Genomic DNA, 22,723 nt, shown 5'->3' on the forward strand with positions numbered 1-22,723 from the left:
AACACACTCACTAAAACATGTCACGTTAACATTTTACTCAGTGATTCAAATGATTTCTTTCTTTGGTATAAATATTAAAATCAGAGTTAATAAAGATTTGGCTTGAAAAGTATTATTATTGAGAAATTAAGCTGTACTTTCCATATCAGTGGTTCCTAAATCTGACTACACATCAGAATCACTTGGGAAATTTTTTTAAAATGAAGATAGCTAACAGCCACTCCAGAGCTTCTAAGTCAGTCTTCAGAGATTGAGCCTAAAAATCTTTTTTAAGGATCCACAGATAATTCTGATGTACAATGATTCACAGACTGGCATTTGAGAAGCAGCGTTTTATATATGTATAGCATGTGTTTTTCAACAATGTCATTGTTTTACAATATTATTGACTAATAACTGTTGGTTTTTATTTTAGACATGTTAGTGTGTCTGGTTTCCATGGATATTCAGATGTTTGGCCCCGATGCACTGGCTGCAGTAAAACTCGTCGAACATCCAAGTTCCAGTCATCAAATTTTATCTGAAATTAGGCCACAAGCTGTAGAGCAAGTCCAAACCCAGACCCATGTAGCATCTGCCCCAGGTTAGTGTTTTTGTTTAATCTTTTTCAGTGTGGTTATTGGTATGTCAGATTTAATACTACAGATAAATTTAAATATGCAGTACAGGGAACTGATATTTTACAGTAGAGTAGGCTAAATGAGAATTGAGTATGTACTTTAATTTCTTAGATATTATACATTCCAGGAGCAGCAGGATCAACATGAGCACAGAGGAAGAATAGTATAGTAGAGAAATGAAGTTGAGAAGGTTTTAGAGTAGTGTGAGGGATTAGATATTATTCGCAACTGTAAAAGTATTAAGTGCCCTAACGGGTTTGTGATTTCAGTCATTGGAAGTTGATAGACCAGGAATTGGTTAATCATATGCTGCCTTATAATTCTCTCAGGTGGTCATCAGAGTACATAAGTGTAATACCCCTATTATTTCTAAATCTTGAACCAAACACCACAGAATCAGTAGGATCAGACATGTGTGCATGTGTATACAAATGCTAATACATGTGTATATACCTGTACTTGTGCACCCTTCCTAGGATCCCATGGGTCAATTCTATTTAATTCAAATATCATTAATTAGAATTCGGACCTGTCCTTCAGCTCTTGGACTTCTTTCTCCTGGCTCATTATGAGTTACAATTTTTATATTTTAGCACTCTCAGCATTTTTGTTCTCCACCTTCATTTGTCCTAACAAAAACAATCCATCTTTCACCTCACCTGCTCTCTTACCATTCCCAAGACATTTCTCTTTCCTTGTTTTTTAATGGAGGATGCTTACTTTCTCAGTTGATCTTAACACTTTGTAGTTACTCTGGGAGCTGTGTGGCATGAATTTCTTCAACTTCTTCCCCCTTCCCTTACAAACTTATTAGCATCTGAACACATTCTCCTTCAACCCCTTGTGTCAGGAAGAGATGTTAACTACTTCTGAATCTGTACTCTGAATATCAGTCTTTCCCAGCTACTCATTCCTATATCTTAAACCTCTTTTTCTTTACTTGCTTCTTCAGCCTAGAAATACATTTAGATCTTTCTCAACCTCTCCCACTATCTTTAAAACAAAAATCTCATTATCCTTAATCTTTAACTACCACATTCCTTTAATCACCAAATCTTGTTGAGTCTTCCTAAATACTCTGTCTGGCCTTTTTGATTGCCAGTACTTATGACTCAGTTCAGACTCTCGTCATCTCTCTCCAGCTGTCTTGTTCTCTCATTTAATGTTATCAAAATTGTATACTCTATTTACACAAAGTATGTAATATGTATCGCATATCTCATTGATTTCCATTATGTCTTTCTGCAGTATATAGTAGAGTTGTATCGTATGTGCATTTAACTTACTTGAATTCAACTAACAGAACTGGACAGTAATAGAAGGCATGAAATAAGTAGGTAATTTTGACTGCTGATCTGTTCAGTGAGCTTTCACCCATAGGCAATAGATGTTAAAGAGCCCAATACCTATTGGGGAATCGATGATCAGAAATTAATAGTTTCTCAACCTTGAAAAGGAAATGAAACAGTTCATACTGCCAGTTAAGTGGGTAGTGGGGGTATGCTTTTATTCTTAAAGGAGAAACTTTTAAATTAATTTAAAAGATTAAGTTAATTGAGGGCCATAGAGAAACTGTTCAACATAGAGTGGAATTAATAGATTATCAGTGATACACTGAACTATAATGGGTCATTTGAAGAATATTCAAAGGTAATTTTGATGAAAACTACTATTTTTTGCCTTATTGCTGACCTGTGACCTTAACAAATGAACCCGTCCCCCAAATTAAGAGTTGATCCTCATTGGCAAATGGATAAAATTAAATATTGAGAGTTGTGGCTTGCTTGCGTAGTAGTAAGTCATTGATAGAGGTTTGAATAGGCCTCTAATAACCTAAAAGAGTTCATTTTTGAGCTGGTGAGCACTTTATTACTTGCTCATCATGAATGACAACTCTGAATTGTTTGATTAGTTAACACTTACAGTTTGGCTTTTCCCCCCATAGTTTGTTTAATACTGCTTTTTAATGGAATGGTCATCTTCAAACTTTTTGCTCACTTCTGCTCATCACTATGAAAACTTGCATGACCTTTCACCCATTTTTAGGTTGACATCTAAATTTCTTTATCATAATTTAAATAGTTGCAAATAATATGTTTTTGTGTATATTGAATTGATATTTTAAAATAAAAGTTACAACACTTTTTGTATCCAGTGGAATATTGATGCTTACCACCATCCATTTAAAAAGTAACACAAACTTGTAATATTAGAAATTTTATACTATCCCTCTTTCTCCTTGAACTCATATCCACTGCCCTATCAATGCTTACATAGACATTTTAATTTAAAGTTTTTCAGGCTTCTGTTATAAAGCTCTAAGTGTTTAAAAATTTATTTTATTATTACAAGTTTTAATAATAAATAGTACATAAATCAATAGTAAATATATTACAGATTTTTGTAAATAATTATTCAATAAAAGATGCAATATTGGAAGTACATCTCTTAATGAGATAGACAAGACATTTTTCCCCTTGTTCTCTGGAAAGTATTACTCTAGTGTGTCTCTGAATGAATATTTTTTATTGCTAGAATAAAATTGGGTTCAGCATTAATTTTATCTCTGTTTTTCCTTTTTATAGATTTAAGTTGGAAATCTAGTTCACATCAATAAATAGATGAGGGTAGAACTTAAAATTCTTTAAATTTCTTCAGAATTATCTAAAAATTATTAAAATTGTATTTAATGATCTTCTGACAATTTGAGTTCTCCTTTGTTTTGGTTGAAATCAAAGAATTAACAGTACTTGACTTGTAAAATTATTTGTTGCCCAGTCATTATAGATACTTACTTTTAAGTTTATTGAAAATATATCACAAAGATATTAACAAGATATGACTGTAAATGATAAGTTACTACTCTTTTACTTAGATGTACCTTGTTTAACCTAATACATTCAGGAAGTGTTAGCACAATGGTTCTCAAACTTTACGGTGCATCGGAGTCACCCAGTGGGCTTAAGTGCTGATTTCTGGGCTCCATACCCTGAATTTCTGATTCAGGTGGGTTGGAGAATTTTCATTTCTAGCAAGTTCCCATGAGATGCTGATGCTTCAGGTCAGGGCACTATACTTTGAGGACCACTGGGTTAGGAAAATTTACATAGTGTTCATTTCAAGACCACAGTGTTTTTTGATGAAGTGTTTTTTATCATATGCATGAATATATTTTTGTCAAAGTCTTGGCACTGGAGATTTACCTCATTCAATTATGGAAAAAGTCTGCCACATAATCTAACTGTTAAAGTTAGTCTTTATTATCAAAAGTGTCTTGCCTCAATTTGTTATTTACAAAAAGTCCAACCTTATTTTTCAGTCCAAGAAAACATGTTACTTTGTGTTCCCATTGATACCTTCCTTATTTCAGAATTCTGAGATAGTTAAACTTGTCATGAGTTTGTCATGTGAATGAAATAAGATGCCACCACCTTCAATATTACTTTAAAATATTCTGAATGCTTTACTTAAACAAGATTGTCTCTAAAGTAATGCACTCTTTGATAGTAATTGAGGGATAGAGGAGGAAAGAACATTAAGCAAAAATTGTCATCACTTTATAATATATCTGAATTCAGAACACACCAAAGGGCCAGAATACCCAATTTCTAATGCCCTACATTGCCCTTAACTATAATATATAAAACACTGGGATAGACCAGAAGCCCTACCCTAATACCTTGGTTTAAAGAACTTTTGTGGACACTAATATTTCCACTTCTCCCTTTGGTATTCCAGAGGTTTTTACACCATCATCATCATCATCGTCGTAGCTAACATAGTAACACTTACTATGTGCCAGGCATTGTTTTAAGTGACTTACATATAAACTCCTCTAATCCTCATGACGATCTATGAGGTCAATGTATTGTTACTTTTCCCCATTTTATAGTCAGAGAGGTTAAGTAGCTTTCCCAGCTAGTGAGTGATGGAACTTTAGAGCCAGCCTCTCTGGCTCCAGAGTCATGCATTAAACTGTATCTTACAGTGCTCTAAAGGATGGGTGAGAGTTAAGACTTCCTATTCCAAGATGGTTAAAGAGCAGTCATCAAAGAGGAGGTCATGTTTTCAGGCAAAGCAGTTTTAGGAGGGAATATATACAAAACTTTGAGTATCTGAAAATTGATTCCTCTTAAAGTATGTGCCTTTGTACCCTTTGGAATGTCTTCAGGTATCCTGAGGACAATGCTTTTCATTTTGTAGCCACTTTTATAGTAATTATACATTTCTGGTTTATGCTTTTAATTTAATTGAGGCTGTATCATTCTTCTTTATGCATTGTTTATAAAGTTTCTCATAATTTCAACATAGTTTCTAATGTTTCCTGCAATTGGTTGTTAATTGATTCAGATTTCAGTCAGAGTAGGGTATACTCTGAGAGTATAATTGATGAAGAAAAGGGAAGAAGATTTCTACATAGGTTTAGGCCCTAGAAGGGTATTTTCTGTAACAGTGTCATCAAGTTAGAGAAGAAAAAAGATAGGCTGGGGCTGCCCAAGGAAAATAATTTTGGTTCTAATTATTATGTTCTGTTAAGAAGCAGAATATCACAATATGGCTTCTGAAATGTGACAGACCTGAATTCAAATTCAGCACCCCTAAAAGAAGGCTTTCCAACTACACCCTATCTCCAGCTCTGCTATTTCCATCATGTTTTCCTTTGTGAACTTAATTTCTGAGCTTTAATTTTTTCATTTGCAAAACGGGGACAGTTAAATTTTGAACCTAGATAGAAGATTAAAACAAATCACATAAATATAAATGGCTTAATACAGAATAAATATTTACAACTGGCTGGCTGCTGTTAGCTGTATCCCAGTGGAAGCCTGGGGTCTCATCAGACAAAGGTCAAGATTGCTTCAGATCATTCACAGATTGGGCTGAGCTGTGGGGCTCCTCTAGTTCCCATAATTTAGAAATTCATTCGGTTTTTTTTTGAGGGTTCTGAGAAGTTTTGCTAAAATGTCACCTGAAATAAAAGTAGGTACATTTTGTAGGTTTAAAAATTATAAATTAATAATGCTGATTCAATGGTGAAACAGTGTAATTTTTATCTATAAATATGTAAGTTTCATATTTTATTATAAACTTATTGTAAATGAGTAAGTTTATATTATCTCATATTTTTCTTGTTTTCATTAGTTCCACCATAGAAGTTAGCTATTTGTTCCTCATACCCAGAAGTTTTATATATGCCACTTATAGAATTAATGTTAATCTTTTAAATTCAGAAATGAAATTATTTGTGATACAATCTGCTTCTGTAACTAAACTGAGAGATGCTTATTTATTGATGTGTTGTGCTGTGTGACCTTCACCTAGTTATTTTAATCACTTTGAGTCTCAGGTTCCCACCTCACAGAATTAAGAAAGGTAATATAGATAAAGTTAAAACTCAGTGTCTGACAATGGAAAAAATAGAGTTTATATTAGTGAAATAATCCATATTATGGTTATTATTCAGATGATTGTGAGGTTAAAAAAATAGTTTGTATGAAGCATCTAAGATAGTGCCTGGTATAATATGTGCTCCATTATAAGTTTCTTTCTCAAATTTGTATATTTTCAATATGTTTATATACCTTTTTAAAAGGTATTCATTGTCAATATTAATTGGTTCAGTATCCATTAACTAAATATGGCATATAGTTTTAAAAAATGATGTAGCTAATGTATTTTTTTCTTTAGCTTCCAGAGCAGTTGTAGCACAGCATGTTGCTCCACCTCCAGGAATAGTGGAAATAGATAGTGAGAAGTTTGCTTGTCAGTGGTAAGTGGTTTATTTCTATTAAGGCTTTATCCTTGGGAAGAATAAAGCAAATGAGAAAAGGAAATGTATTTCAGCAGTCATCCAGAATGTTTTACTCTGTATTTCTTTTTAGTTAGGGTAGGATAACATTTATACAAAGAAAGGGTAATGTAAAATCACTTCACCTGTATTTTGGAATAGTTTGAAAAAAAAATATTTATCAGAATTTTCAGAGTTAAAATAGTCTTTGACTAGAATTTCATTAAATTACACCACTCCTTTTCAAGTAAAATTTGTGTTAAAAAGTTATCATTGGCTTTGTAGAAAATAAGGTTTGTCAGGTTATAGAATTTTTCTTAAATTAACGTTTTATTAAAACTGAATTGGACTGACTTTAAGAAAATAGAACCAGATTTTGTTGTTAAATATCCCTCTTTTTGAGCAAAAGCAAAGCTTCTCATTCATTGCTAGTTAATTTTTCCTTTTTGTGAGTAGTAAGGGGTAACTAATCAAATAATAGAATAACCGTATGTCTACATTGAAATAATCAACTTGAAAATAATATTTTCTTGAGAAGACTGACTGGTCACATCTCAGCCATTTTCTGAAAAAAATAAATGTAGACTTGGTTAGAACCATTTCATTTTTTCATGGCTAGTTGCCTCTACATTTTTTATGAATTTCAACTTTAATTCTTTAGAAGATTAACAGATTGAAATGTAAGATCACTTTTCAATGATGTATTACTTTAAAAAATTTCTTTCTTTGATCCCTTTTCCCCCATTCTCTAACATTATTTTTCTCCCATTCCATGCTCCTGTCACTCTGTGTTCCATATTTTTGGTGCTTTGTTTTCTGTGTTCCTATGACTATTTTCTCTACTTTTCCACTTTGCTTAAATCAGGTTTATGGTAATATCTCTAATTACTTGCTTTTTCTTCATGTTCTATATTGTTACACCTTGACCCTTTATATATGATGAATCTTATCCAATAATATTTGGAAATATTTATCTTCTATATTGAAACCAAAACAAGTTTTTTGTGTCTGGTCTTTTTGAAAGCTCAGTACTCAAAGGGTTATGAAAGTTGGAAAAAATATGTACCACATCCAATGTAAAATGTGTGTGTGTTATAGACTTGGTCTTATAAATCCCTGTTGCATATTTCTGCCATTTCTAGGGAGGAGGAGGAGAGAAGCATTTTAAACTGTTTTATCATAATTATCATCTGATTCAGTTAATAAGAAACAGCTGTAGGTTGGCCTGTCATGTATATGGTGAGTCCTAGGAAGAATCCTATAAGGATAACTAGGCCTCCAATCCCAATTTATAGGTGAAGTCACTTTATGACAAAGACAAATTGAAGTTTGAATTACCTTGTAATTGATTAGGAATAGAGTCTCGGAAGGGGAAGGGGAGTGTGCAGCATGGGAAGTATCATTGTTTTAGGAAGTAGTTAAAAGCTTTGGGAGAGTTTTTTCTGAAGAAATTTAATCCAAGAGCAACAGAAGTTTAACTTTAAGTTCAGTTTTTCCTCCATTTGTCACATGGCCAACAACTCTTAATTGGGAACTTCTGTTATATTTTGATTATTACAAGACAGGAACCTGAGTATTCACTGAATAAAATTTGTTGTAGTATATTTGTTGCCAGCAGACCAACCCTGCTGCTGTATTCATATCCCGGTTTTTATATTTATTGATAATGATTTTTTTATACTAAAATAAGTATGATTAAGTAGTTAATCTCTTTTAATAGACATAATTATTAATTTATAACACATTGCCTTCAAATGGTTTTGTATATTTAAGTATGGACTCTCCTATAGTATATTGCATAATGCCATATATTTTTCTCCTCTTTTAGGTTAAATGCTCATTTTGAAGTAAATCCAGATTGTTCTGTCTCTCGAGCAGAAATGTATTCTGAGTACCTATCAACTTGCAGTAAATTGGCTCGTGGTGGAATCCTAACATCAACTGGATTTTATAAATGTCTTAGGTAGGATTTATATTTCATAACTTTAAATAAAGTCAGTTTTCATCATTTACAACACCCCTTGCTCTTTAGAGAACACACCAGCTATCTACCTAGTTTTAAATATCTCCACTACTTGAAATTTTGTATGGTTAGACTGTAGTATGATGGAAGTTTTAATACAAGGGAATTTTGGAAATCACATCTGGTGTTTGTGGTTAATCATTACTAGGCTTATCAAAGAAAGAAAAGAAATTACGTTTACTTTTTTTCCACCTACTTTTATGCATTAAAGACATGGCTTTTACCCTTTTAAATCTTAACTAATAGTCTATAACTAAACTCTGTCCTCAAATATCATGGCTTTTTTAATATATATAAATTTAGTTACTTATTTATCTTTTTATTTTTGGCTGCATTGGGTCTTTGCTGTTGTGCATGGGCTTTCTCTAGTTGTGGCTAATGGGGGCTACTCTTCGTTGCGATGGCTTCTCTTGTTGCGGAGCACAGGTTTCAGGCGTGCGGGCTTCATTAGTTGTGGCACGTGGGCTCAGTAGTTGTGGCTTGCGGGCTTCAGAGCACAGGCTCAGCAGTTATGGTGTACAGGCTTAGTTGCTCTGTGGCATGTGAGATCTTCCCGGACCCATGTCCCCTGCACTGGCAGGCTGATTCCTAACCACTGCACCACCAGGGAAGTCCCATGGCGTTTTTTTGTTCGTTTTTGGGTTTTTTTTGCGGTATGCGGACCTCTCACTGTTGTGGCCTCTCCCGTTGCGGAGCACAGGCTCCGGACACGCAGGCTCAGCGGCCATGGCTCACGGGCCCAGCCGCTCCGCGGCATGTGGGATCCTCCTGGACTGGGGCACGAACCCGTGTCCCCTGCATCGACAGACGGACTCCCAACCACTGCGCCACCAGGGAAGCCCTCCCATGGCGTTTTGATATTTTGCAAAGTTCATAAAATAGGCATTGCCTAGATGCAGCTTTTTTTGTTAATTACAGTAGAATTGTTTTAAACCCAACAGTGTTAATAAATAATGATTTTTAAAATTGGAGAATTGACCTTTTATATTTAATTCCTTGCTTCCCACCCTTGCAGAATATAACTGTATGATTCATACTGCTACATAAGTAGCAGTGAATATGCTGCTGCCATTCGTGTAGCAGTTAGAAGTTAGTGTTTTTTGTTAATGTTCTAGTTATTAAAACTGAGTATGTGTGTACTTTACAGAACGGTCTTTCCAAATCATACAGTGAAGAGGGTGGAGGATTCCAGTAACAATGGGCAGGCACATATTCATGTAGTAGGAGTAAAAAGGAGGGCTATCCCACTTCCCATTCAGATGTACTATCAGCAGCAACCTGTTTCTACTCCCGTTGTTCGTGTTGATTCTGTTCCTGATGTATCTCCAAGTCCTTCACCCGCAGGTATTAATTTTTATTGTTTTAAATATTACCGATTTAATAAGAAGACTAAATGAAAGCTTATATACCTTTAAGATGTATAACTTTTCCTTGTTTTTCCAGTAACATTTTATTTCTTGTTCTATTATTTTATCAGATTCATATGATGCAAACTTGTTAATTTCTTAAGACTGTTTTCTCTCAAATTGAGTAAAATAATTTCTACATGCAGCTTTGCAGTCATTTCATTATGAATTTTGACTTTTCCCTATATTTTCAGGAATCCCTCACGGACCACAAACTGTAGGAAACCATTTTCAGAGGACTCCTGTTACCAACCAATCTTCAAGTTTGACTGCAACACAAATGTCTTTTCCAGTACAAGGTGTTCATACCGTGGCACAGACTGTTTCAAGAATTCCACCAAATCCTTCAGTTCATACCCACCAGCAGCAAAGTGCTCCGGTGACTGTCATTCAAAATAAAGCTCCAATTCCTTGTGAAGTCGTTAAGGCTACAGTAATCCAGAATTCTATACCCCAGACAGCAGTTCCTGTTAGTATTGCTGTGGGAGGAGGAGCTGCTCAGAGTTCTGTGGTTCAGAATCATAGTACAGGGCCCCAACCCGTTACAGTTGTGAATTCCCAGACATTGCTTCACCATCCATCTGTAATTCCACAACAGTCTCCATTACACACAGTGGTACCAGGACAGATACCTTCTGGCACTCCTGTTACGGTAATTCAACAAGGTGTCCCACAGAGTCATATATTTGGCAGAGTACAGAACATGCCAGCATGTACTTCTGCAGTTTCACAGGGTCAACAGTTAATCACCACATCGCCCCAACCCATGCAGACTTCGTCTCAGCAGACGTCAGCTGGCGGTCAGCCACAGGACACTGTTCTCATAGCACCCCCACAGTATGTAACGACTTCTGCGTCCAACATTGTCTCGGCAACTTCAGTACAGAATTTTCAGGTAGCTACAGGACAAATGGTTACCATTGCTGGTGTCCCGAGTCCACAGCCCTCAAGGGTAGGGTTTCAGAACATTGCACCCAAACCTCTCCCTTCTCAGCAAGTTTCATCAACGGTGGTCCAACAGCCTATTCAACAACCACAGCAGCCAACCCAACAAAGTGTAGTGATTGTAAGCCAGCCAGCTCAACAAGGTCAAACTTACGCACCAGCCATTCACCAAATTGTTCTTGCTAATCCAGCAGCTCTTCCAGCTGGTCAGGCAGTTCAGCTAGCTGGACAACCAAACATTACTCCATCTTCCTCACCATCACCTGTCCCAGCTACTAATAGCCAGGTCCCTACTGCCGTGTCATCTTCTTCCACCCCTCAGTCACAGGGACCACCTCCTACTGTCAGTCAAATGCTATCTGTGAAAAGGCAGCAACAGCAGCAGCATTCACCAGCACCCCCACCACAACAGGTACAAGTACAAGTTCAGCAGCCACAGCAAGTACAAATGCAGGTTCAACCACAGCAAACAAATGCAGGAGTTGGTCAGCCTGCTTCTGGTGAGTCGAGTCTGATAAAACAGTTGCTGCTTCCAAAGCGTGGTCCTTCAACTCCGGGTGGTAAGCTTATTCTCCCAGCTCCACAGATTCCTCCCCCTAATAATGCAAGAGCTCCTAGCCCTCAGGTGGTATACCAGGTGGCCAATAATCAAGCAGCAGGTTTTGGAGTGCAGGGGCAAACTCCAGCTCAGCAGCTATTGGTTGGGCAGCAAAATGTTCAGTTGGTCCAAAGTGCGATGCCACCCACAGGGGGAGTGCAAACCGTGCCCATCTCGAACTTACAAATATTGCCAGGTCCGCTGATCTCAAATAGCCCAGCAACCATTTTCCAAGGGACTTCTGGCAACCAGGTAACCATAACAGTTGTGCCAAATACAAGTTTTGCAACTGCAACTGTGAGTCAGGGAAATACAACTCAGCTCATTGCTCCAGCAGGAATTACCATGAGCGGGACCCAGGCAGGAGTTGGACTTCAGGTGCAAACGCTTCCAGCCTCTCAAGCATCTCCAGCTGGACAATCATCTTGTACTACTGCTACTCCCCCATTCAAAGGTGATAAAATAATTTGCCAAAAGGAAGAGGAAGCAAAAGAAGCAACAGGTTTACATGTTCATGAACGTAAAATTGAAGTCATGGAGAACCCATCCTGCAGACGAGGAACCACGAACACCAGCAATGGGGATACAAAGGAAAATGAAATGCAGGTGGGAAGTCTTTTAAATGGGAGAAAGTACAGTGACTCAAGTCTACCTCCTTCAAACTCAGGGAAAATTCAAAGTGAGGCTAATCAGTGCTCACTAATCAGTAATGGGCCATCATTAGAATTAGGTGAGAATGGAGCATCTGGAAAACAGAACTCAGAACAAATGGACATGCAGGATATTAAAAGTGATTTGAAAAAACCTCTAGTTAATGGAATCTGTGATTTTGATAAAGGAGATGTTTCTCATTTAAGCAAAAACATTCCAAATCACAAAACTTCCAATCATGTAGGAAATGGTGAGATATCTCCAATGGAACCACAAGGGACTTTCGATGCCACTCAGCAAGATACTGCCAAAGGTGATCAACTAGAAAGAATTTCTAATGGACCTGTATTAACTTTGGGTGGTTCGCCATCTGTGAGCAGTATACAGGAGGCTTCAAATGTGGCAACACAGCAATTTAGTGGTACTGATTTGCCTAATGGACCTCTAGCTTCAAGTTTGAATTCAGATGTGCCTCAGCAACGCCCAAGTGTAGTTGTCTCACCACATTCTACAACCTCTGTTATACAGGGGCATCAAATCATAGCCGTTCCCCACTCAGGATCAAGAGTGTCCCATTTTCCTGCCCTGTCATCTGACGTTCGGTCTACAAATGGCACAGCAGAATGCAAAACTGTGAAGAGGCCAGCAGAGGATAATGATAGGGAAACTGTCACAGGAATTCCAAATAAAGTGGGAGTTAGAATTGTTACAATCAGTGACCCCAACAATGCTGGCTGCAGTGCAACAATGGTTGCCGTGCCAGCAGGAGCAGATCCAAGCACTGTAGCTAAAGTAGCAATAGAGAGTGCTGTTCAGCAAAAGCAGCAGCACCCACCAACCTACGTACAGAATGTGGTCCCACAGGTGAGTCATTCTCCTATCCCATTTCTCTTACAGAAATCTTGATGTGTAAATATGATTTTAGGGGGAAATGCACTGTTTTTCCATGTTTTACCTTGAAAAGTTAATTGGGTCAGCTCATCAATGTACTTAAGCTGTTTTGCTCTTTTATTTTTCTCTGTTTTTTGTAATGTTAAACAGTTTTCACTTGTTAACTTTAGCACATGGTTTAAAGCATCTTTCTATTTTGTTATAGACCCAAATTAGTAATTTTGTAGAGCCAAGATAGAGAAGCACTTCTAATCTAACGTCTTTGGGGGAATTTTTAAAACGTAACTTAGTCTCCTATGTTAGGGGGGTGCGGGGTTGCTAAGGGTTCTCCAAAAGGGGATTTCTGTATTTGATTTTGACGTGAGTGTATTTTTGTGTCTCCTTTCACAGTACTTTTGTAAAAAAGGTGAATTCCATAAGAATTTTATCGTGTGTTCTTGTTATATCTATGTATTGAATTAGTTGCCTTTATTCTTTAAAAAGGTTTATTTATTATAATTTCAATTTGTTTCAGCTATTCCAGTATTTTAAATTTTGTGTCTCTTATTCCTTTGCTCTACTGTCATGTTTCTGCTATTCCCTTTTTAATATATACTATCCTGTCTCTGCATGCCTTAGTAAATAAAAGTGTTTGCTTGAATCAGTGCTACTGAATTGAGGGTCCAATCAGCCTGTAAAGATTTTAAGGACAATCTTATGTGCTATTTCCTGGATTACTACTTCTTCATTCTCTCTTTCCTAATTACTACATAGCCAGAACCTTCTGTGACTGTTGCCAACTCTTCTAGCATCCTTCTGGCTTGGGTTTCTTCTCTGTGCTTATGATGATAACAGCAGATTGTTGGTATTAGTACCAAATCTAGATGGCAAAGCAGGGGTGGTGGTGGGGAGCAAAATGGAAGATGAAAAAACGAAGAATCCCTTGCTTCAGAGCACGTCATTCACTAATATGCGTCTTTCTTCATGTGAATGGATAAAGCTGCTCTGGGGGCAGAATGAGGTTTTTAATTCATATGTTAGTATTGCTTAGATCTATTTCAAGCTACCTAAATAGGTTGAGTATTCTTTAGTGGATATTATATACATGGCAATAATTAATAAGGAGTTTTGGTGGAAAATACTAAACCATTTTTACTCAAACTTTTACAAGTTGAGTTTTTCATTTATTAAGCACACTAAAAAAGTTTTTTTTAATAATGAAGTGTCTAACATATAGTAAGCATTCAACACATTGTTTTAATTTTATATTTAATAATTTCCCAATTCATCTTGATTGTGTGTTTGACTTTTTTTTTCCTTTTAGATTCCTTTATAAAGAGTTATAGTAGACCAAGCCAAATTAGAGAAAACCTCTATTACTATGGAATTGTTTCATCCACCCTCATTTTTTGTGTCAACCTTCTAGTGTGGTTATATTTAGTAATGATACCTAAATAACAAAAAACGAACAATAAGACTGGGACCTGTGTTAGGAATTTTGCACTAAAGCATTTTGTTATTTGATCCTCAAAGAAAGTCTATTAGGTAAAAATTATAATTTCATTTTAGAGATGAGGCCCTCCAATGCTAAATAACCCACCCATGGTTACCAGCTAATATGAGGTAGTACTAGGACTGAAACCTGGGTGTGTGTTTGAAACCAAAACTCATGCTATTAACCCGTTTCTCCACTATTCTAAAAGATTTCTTTGTAAAGTTCTAGATATCCCTTTTATATGTAACATATTATTTTAACTACTAGGCTATAGGATGTGAGTACCACCGAATGATAATTTTAGGATATTAATGCTAGAATTTAACATATTGGACATGCATACATCTAACTCAAGCCATAAAATTAATATATTTTATTCCTAATCTGAAAAATGTGTATAAACTTTTTATGTATTCTCCCCAGGAATGTAGTTTATTTAAAATAGCTACGATCTAAAGTTGGTATTTGGTTGGCATGTAGAAATTTATAACTTTGCAAGGAAAAAGAGACATAAATACATGGTGTCTGTGAGAATGAGAAACAAAAAAACAGGATGTGTATGTATAACTCTTAGCACAGTGCCTGCTACACGGTCTGTCACTCAATGGTGCAGGTATATTTTATCTTTATATATAAGATAAGGTACCTATAAAGGCTAAAAAATTATCAACTGTTCAAGATGGAATCATAAGTTTCCTTTGAAGGGAGGCCGTTGGGCCTTCTTAAGAGCCTGCTAATAAAAAACCATTTCCATTGTTGCCCAGAGTCTTTAAATTTCTTTATATACTCTCAAAGTTGCATTTTAGGCCTTGGTTTAACACCATTTTATTCACTATTTGAATTGGTACTTTAAAGGGGTAAATGAAATAGAGGAATTTAAATGTGATTTTTTTTTTTTAGCCATACCTTGTTATTTCCACCATTTTAAGGGGTCTGGGGATGTTAAGGAGGCACCTTTACCCCAAGAAGGGACTTCCAGACTTTTGCAGAATGCTCAGAGCTGGAAAGACTGCAGGGAAACATCCCTGTTGAGAATGGGCAACGGGTAGTCCTTCCTAATACCATTGTTACTTAATTTTTCTTCGCTCAGTTTTGTTCCTTCTCACTCCCATTAATCAGCTGTATTAATTTCATTACAGAAAAAAAGCTAGCAACAAATAAAGGAGAAAGATATGTGAAAGTTAATAATATAACCATAGATTTTGTTTTTAAGTAGTATTTAGCTGGGTAGGTTATATAAATACAAAATAAATTGCACTTCAAGGCACATATCTTTATTTGTAACTATTTTTTTCAATCTGTTACATTTGCAAGTTAGAGTGCAAGAATATGGGTACCGTTTCTGAAAGCCGTACTCTCTTCCACTATTCATGAATTTGTATCTGCTGGAGGCATAGTATTAGATTGGCATGTAAAATAATAAAAATGGAAGAAAATTAGTTATAAATACTTACCTAAAGACTTGTCTTTTTCAGGAGCATGTAAAACACATGTTGAGTATATCTGTATCTGTTCATCCCATGATCTGATGCCATACCTAATTCTTGTATATAAAAATAGTTTACTTAAGGATGTACTTATTTAAGGCATTTTATAGATGCTGCTCCTCAGTTTCTTGTCCTTCATACATGAATCCTTTCTGAAATGGTGCCAACACTGAATATGGGTATCTTCCTGGTCCCTTTCTTTCTTTGATAAAGCGTTTGAAAAGTTACTCAACCCATCAGAAAGCATACCTGCAGCCTCAAGGGGGCAGTGTTTAGTCATAGCCATAGAAAATCATTTTAGCAAGTCACAAGAATGTCATTTTAATGTTTTTTTTTAAAGAGTATTACTGCTTAGTAGACTAGTAGTACACTGTAATAATTAAAGTCATTACCACTAAATGTATTTTTTTGTTTACATTTCAATGTGTTCTTATAAGACAGGCTTGGTATGTATGTATTATCTAGTTATACTTAATAAGAGGAAAAAAACTGGATAGTTTAGGAAAATAAGGGAATATTAGAGCAGAAAGAGCCTTAGATATTTTCTTGTCCATAACCCTCATTTTTAAGAGTTGAATTAACTCTCCCACAGTCCCAGAGACCTCTTTTCCAGTGATTTCTATTATTGTCTTAATTCTGTTCTCTAAAGATCTGTACTACATTTAGACTAAATGTAATCTCTTTTATATCACATTTAGAGTAAATCTAATTCTTTTCCCTTACAAGCGTTTAAAAGTATCTCTCCTTACTCACCTCTTCTTTACAATGTATTTTCCTAATCATTTCAATTAGACCTTAGGTGTTATAGTGCCTGGTTTATTCATCATCCTGTTTACCTCAACCGGTTCCATATTCTAAGTGGCTTTCAAAATGTGTAGCTAGAATTGAACACAGTATTTCATTATTACTTAGTAAATAATTTATTTTGAGAAAAATAAATTATGACTTTGTAGTTTTTCTAACACAGTTTTTTTTTTTTTTTTTTTTTTTTTTTTTTTTTTTTTTTTTTTTTTTTGCATTACGTGGGCTTCTCACTGCTGTGGCCTCTCCCGTTGCGGAGCACAGGCTCTGGACGCGCAGGCCCAGTAGCCATGGCTCACGGGCCTAGCCGCTCCGCGGCATGTGGGATCCTCCCAGACCGGGGCACGAACCCGCGTCCCCTGCATCGGCAGGCGGACTCTCAACCACTGCGCCACCAGGGAAGCCCTCTAACACAGTTTGAATGTTTAAATTTTAGTCTTATTCTAAGGGTTTTTTTTTTTTTTTTTTTTGCGGTACGTGGGCCTCTCACTGTTGTGGCCTCTCCTGTTGCGGAGCACAGGCTCCGGACTCACAGGCTCAGCAGCCATGGCTCACGGGCCCAGCTGCTCTGCGGCATGTGGGATCTTCCCGGACCGGGGTATGAACCCGTGTCCCCTGAATCGGCAGGCAGACTCTCAACCACTGTGCCACCAGGGAAGCCCCTAAGGTTTTTTTTAAAGCTTAATATTAATAAGAAAGTAAACGTTTAAGAACTTCAAATCCCATCATATATCAGAAAATATCATCAGTACAGTCTAGAATTTTCAGCTGTAGTTTATTCTTGAAAAGATAATAAAGGCAAGATTATAATTTCTTATTTTAACAAAAAGAAATATCTTTGCCAAAAATAAAACTGCTACATTAACATTTTTATGTAATTTTACATTACAAAAGGAATCAGAATTATTTCATATTCTTTGTGTAGTTTTACTATTCTGGTCACACACTACTGGAGAGGTACTATATTATGAAAAATTAATTCTACCTCAGTAGAGTAGAGCAATGGTAAAGAATATTGCTGAAGAGTGATCATTCCAAAAACATGATTTTGAGACCTACTTTTACATTCACATTTGAGTTAAGGTTATTGTTAATGATCGGGCACTTTTACATCCTAAAAGAAATATATTTTGCATCTTATGTAAAAGACCTAGTTCTTAAAACATAATTTAAGTAGTACTTGGAAAAACATGCAATACAATATAAACAACCTATTTAAAAATTAGTTTTGTTGAAAGAAATGTGTAATTTTTTATTATAGGAGGAAACCTAAAAACACTCCTTTCGTCAAAGAAAATATGAGTCTTGGAATTTCTCATTTGGTACCTTTTATAAGTACTGTACTTCTTTTTGTTTCATTGATATATTTATCTCTGTTTAATTTTTTTTGTTTCTTGTTTTTTATTGTGAAAAATTTTAAACATACAGAAAAGTAGAGCCAATAAGCATCCATGTATCCTTCACCCAGCTTTAGATATTGTCACCATTTTGCCTTTCTAGTTTCATCTCTTCCCCACCACCATTTTTTTCCCTGAAGTAAAAATAAAGTAAATCCCAAACATTATTTCATTTCACCATGAATACTTTAGTATATATTTATAAATACTTTCAAATATATATATATATATCCATTATATGGATAATAGTAGTTTAATATTATATGACACCCAGTTCATGCTCAGTGTTCCCTAGTTGTCTTTTAAAATGTGTTTCTTAAACATTTTGTTTGAATTAGGATCTACAAGTTTTCTGCACATTGCATTTGGTTAATATGTCTTTTATTCCTTCTTAATTTAACAGCTTGGATTAATAACTTCAGTCATCCTTGCCACATCCCTCATTAATCATTAACAATTGGGGCTAAAATACCCTATGATTCCCTGTTATTTAACTTTTCTGTATGAGATCGGTAAGAGTTCCTCATTGAAGAAGAAAAAATAGGATAAATAGGATAAAGCTTTGTTAGCACTTAAAAAACAAAAATAAGCTTAAATTACAAATATATGACAGGAGAGTCAATAAAATACCTAATGTAAATGGTAATAGTGTAGGGAACCAGAAAGTTCATTATGAGGGAATTTGATAGCTCTGACAAATTTACCCTTTAGTTAAAATTCTGGGATTACATTTGTGTCACTCTTCAGTATTTGTATTTGGCTCAAACTGATCCTCTTGGTTACTCCTACTTATTAGAGTTTCCTGGAATTTTTTATGCAGTATTTTCATTTCAAGGAAACAGTTTGACTAATTTTTTGCTGTTGTTGTTGTAAGTAGATTGATTCGAATGTTATCTTCCCTTCCTTTCTCGCCGATCCTCTTCTCTCCCCACCCCCACCCCAAAACGCCCCAGTTCTGCTTTCTTACTCTTAGTTTATATGGCTTTAAGAATCCACAGGTGAATGATTGTCAATCCATGTTCCCAGCTTTAACTTCTATTGATAGATAATTGCACTTATTGATCTGTCCCTGTCTGCAAAGTGAACTCATCATCTTTCCTCCAAAATACGGTTCCCCTCTGGACTTCTCTATTAGTATAAATAATAATTGTAACAATTGGCATTTACTGAGAATCAGAGCCAGGTTCTTCGTGTATAGTTCCTCTAGTCTTCCCACCATCCCAAAAGTTAGATTTTATTATTTACACTTTATAGATGAGGGAATTGAGGATCAGAGAGGTTAAGTAGTTTGCCCAGGGTCACATAGCTAGTTAGAAGGTAGATTGAAATTCTGAGTCCTGATCTGTCAAGCTGGAAAGTCCACATCCTATCCATGATACCTGTACTGCCCCAAAATGCATGTTTTTCATGCATGTATATGTTTTCTCACTAACAACATGATAAAATAATAAGAGTGGGACCCTATAAGAGATATAACTTCAATCACATCCCAAAGTAGATTTTTTTTTTCTTAGAACTTGGAACTCAAAAGTTCTTGTGACTTCACATTTCTAAGAACCTTTTCTTTTGGCGTTTTATTTTCTTTATTCATTTTTATGCCGTGGCCTTATGTGTTTGTGTTTTGTCTATTTTTAAAAAATTATTATGACTTTCAGTAAGAGGTTTTCGGCAATTTTTAACTTAATTTTGCTCCACTATTTCCAATATTACCTTATAAATAAACAAATATATTTAATATTTTCCCAAAGTTTAAATGTATTACCTTTAAACAGTGTTTTGAAAATGATGTGCTACCATTTCTGTGAGAAATTTAGTATTTTTTCCTTTGTGGTATGTATGTTATCAGTGAAATCTGAGTTAAACTTCAAAGAAAATGTATTGCCTCAAATTGTTTTAAGCTATAATAATTTTTATGTGTTTTTCAGAGAGAAGGGATGGGATTTAGAAGAGGAAAAAAAATGTAGCTTATATTAAAAAGACTTATGCATACAATTAGAATCCTTGTATTATCCATCAAAATTTATAATGGAGCAACTTTAAAGACTAAAGTTGTTAGTTAAAATAGCTTTTGCTACAAAGTAATATTTACAACATTCTACTTATATGGTTACATCATTTTTAACATCTGAAATTCCCCTTGCTTTTTACTATATATTGTTTTATATTCATTAAAATCTTAAAGGAAATATTATACAAAGAAGAAATAATTTGCAGTTGATTTTTTTGTGAAGAATATATGTAAGTAAATCAAATGGGTGAATTTATAATAAATTTCTCTTTTTAATCTATAATTGTGTTTCTACCCAATTTTATTAAATAAAAAATCTTAATTCTAAATATTGTATATTCTGTGACAGTAACAACAATGCAATCTTGCTCTAATTCATATGAAATAAATTTGACTTCCTAAACATATTTCTAAAATTAGTTATCTCTTAAAAGAGTTTCTAAAAGGTAATCATTAAAATTACAAATGTAAATTTTATATATTGGAAGTGCATAACTATCAATGTAATCAAATTCATAAGCCTATTCTGTAAGATATGAATGTTTTTCAGTGTCATTTCACAAACTGTGTGGTTGTGCTTTTTCACAGAACACTCCTATGACACCTTCACCAGCTGTTCAAGTACAGAGCCAGCCTAACAGTTCTCAGCCTTCTCCATTCAGTGCATCTAGTCAACATGGAGATCCAGTGAGAAAACCTGGGCACAACTTCATGTGTCTGTGGCAATCTTGTAAAAAGTAAATGGCAGTTCTATTTGATATATGTAAATGCTGTTTATTCTGGAATGCCTTTGTATTTAAATTTCTGTCATCTCTGGTTTCATGAAAATTTTCTTTTGAAACCACTAACTTTTTAGCAAAAATAGTTTATGTTAGAAGTGATATTTACTTAGATCCAGTGGTACCTAAGCCAAGAAATTTATATAGATGGTAGAAAGAGCTTCATTGCCTTATGATAGTTATTAGAGAATATTTCAGTATTCGTTTTTAACAAAAGAAAATCAGCTAAGAATTTGATTTTATATTTGGCTATGAAAAGAGATAGGTTTTTTAAAGTGACTTGAAGTTAGTGGTAGTCATAGAATTCCTATATAACAGAAACTTAAAGATAATCTGTTATTGAAGAATGATTTATCTTAAATTTGAGTTTAAGCTGGACACCCCATGAAAAATTTTAAAACCATATTATCTCACAGTTTAATAACTAAGATGAACAATAAGTGGAATTGAACTTCTTAAACAAGGCTTTCTTAGACTTAAAGGAAAACTTGTGAATAATATTGAACTTGAGGATAATATTGTTTAAACTAAAATCTCAGTTCCTTTAACAGTACTCAGCTAAGAACCTTTGCCTTGTCACTTTTTTAGAGCTCTAAGACTAAGGCACTTGTCTTAATAGACATAATATCCTTCATTTTTTTAGGTATCATAGATGCCATTTTACTTTTCCTAACTATAGCAGAAATTGCCTCATCCTTTTGAAAATTGTATTTGCTATTCATAATTTTTATGATATAGACAGATTTCATATATAGATTTGTTGTAGGATGGTGGCTGTCAGTGTAGCCTAGGGATTATTAATAGTATGCAGAATTTCTTTGGACAGTGTTTATCAAACTTTAAATCTCAACCCAGCAGTGGGGTCATGAAATCATTTTGGCAAGTCTACCAGGAGGGTTTTGCTTGTTTTTCATTTCAGTAAAAAAGTGAATAAAACATATCAGATTCCATTATGTTGGTAAGGGTAAGTATTGTTTTCAGTTATATGTGTATATAATATAAGTATGCATATCCAGGTCATAGTGTAAAAATCTGTCAAAAAGCTTGTTTAAAATTAGTGCTTTAGGTTCTATTTCTTTCATTTATTTAATTTGACCATTTTTTTAAGTTTATGTTGTAAGTTAATTTGAAACTTCTTTCACTGATGTCAAATTCTATTCTTTACTTTTTTTTTTTGAGATTTTGTTTTTCCATTTCAAAATAGTAGCTGATGGAGTAGGTAGTCAGTTAATGCTGTTTGTTGACTAAAAAGTTTGAGAATAGCTTCTTTAGATGAAGTGTTAGAGTATTTCAAGAAAAAAAATATTTGCTGGAAGAGTTAATGAAACTAAATGCACAGCAGTTTCCCATCTTGCTAGTAGGATTAGTGTTACAGAATCTGATGATCTACCTCTTCTTTTTAAGTCTTCTCTGGAAAAGACTCAATAAGACTTCTTAGACCTTGTCAATTTTTAAAGTCATTTTTAGATACTGCATTTGGTAAATAAGTTCAGTTTGATTCTGCAGATACTTACTGAGCACCCTTTTAGAAGGGTTCATGTGCTAGGAGGTAGAGTTAAAAGATCACTCTCAGCTTTTAGGGAAGCAGATCCAAAAAACAAATAAATTACAGTTTAAATAAGTACTGTACAAAGATAGTCTTATAGCGTTATTGGCAGCATAATGGACAGTTAATATGCTGGGGTGGTTAGAAAAGTTTTGCTATAGACATTTCTTTTGGTTGTTAAAGAATGAGTAGGAATTTGTCATGCAAAAATAATTCCAGTCAGCATAGCAAGTGCAGGGAATTATAGAAGGAGCTAGTTATGCCCACGGAACTATGAGAAGCTTAGGATACCAAGAGCATAAGGATGTG

At 34.9% G+C, this 22,723-nt stretch overlaps 1 protein-coding gene across 1 annotated transcript in view; it reads left to right on the forward strand.

Moving 5' to 3' along the window:
• ARID2 (AT-rich interaction domain 2) overlaps nucleotides 1–22,723 on the forward strand; it is a gene marked incomplete at its 5' end in the record, with an annotated part of 162,312 nt that overhangs the window by 108,088 nt on the left and 31,501 nt on the right. The window contains 6 exons of the mRNA XM_079715821.1: nucleotides 416–583; nucleotides 6,309–6,390; nucleotides 8,237–8,371; nucleotides 9,579–9,775; nucleotides 10,032–12,895; nucleotides 20,678–20,826. Coding sequence (XP_079571947.1) covers nucleotides 416–583; nucleotides 6,309–6,390; nucleotides 8,237–8,371; nucleotides 9,579–9,775; nucleotides 10,032–12,895; nucleotides 20,678–20,826 — 3,595 coding nt within the window. The remainder of the gene's footprint in view (nucleotides 1–415; nucleotides 584–6,308; nucleotides 6,391–8,236; nucleotides 8,372–9,578; nucleotides 9,776–10,031; nucleotides 12,896–20,677; nucleotides 20,827–22,723) is intronic.

Source organism: Hyperoodon ampullatus (assembly GCF_949752795.1).
Source record: "Hyperoodon ampullatus genome assembly, chromosome: 11".
NCBI lineage: Eukaryota > Metazoa > Chordata > Mammalia > Artiodactyla > Ziphiidae > Hyperoodon > Hyperoodon ampullatus.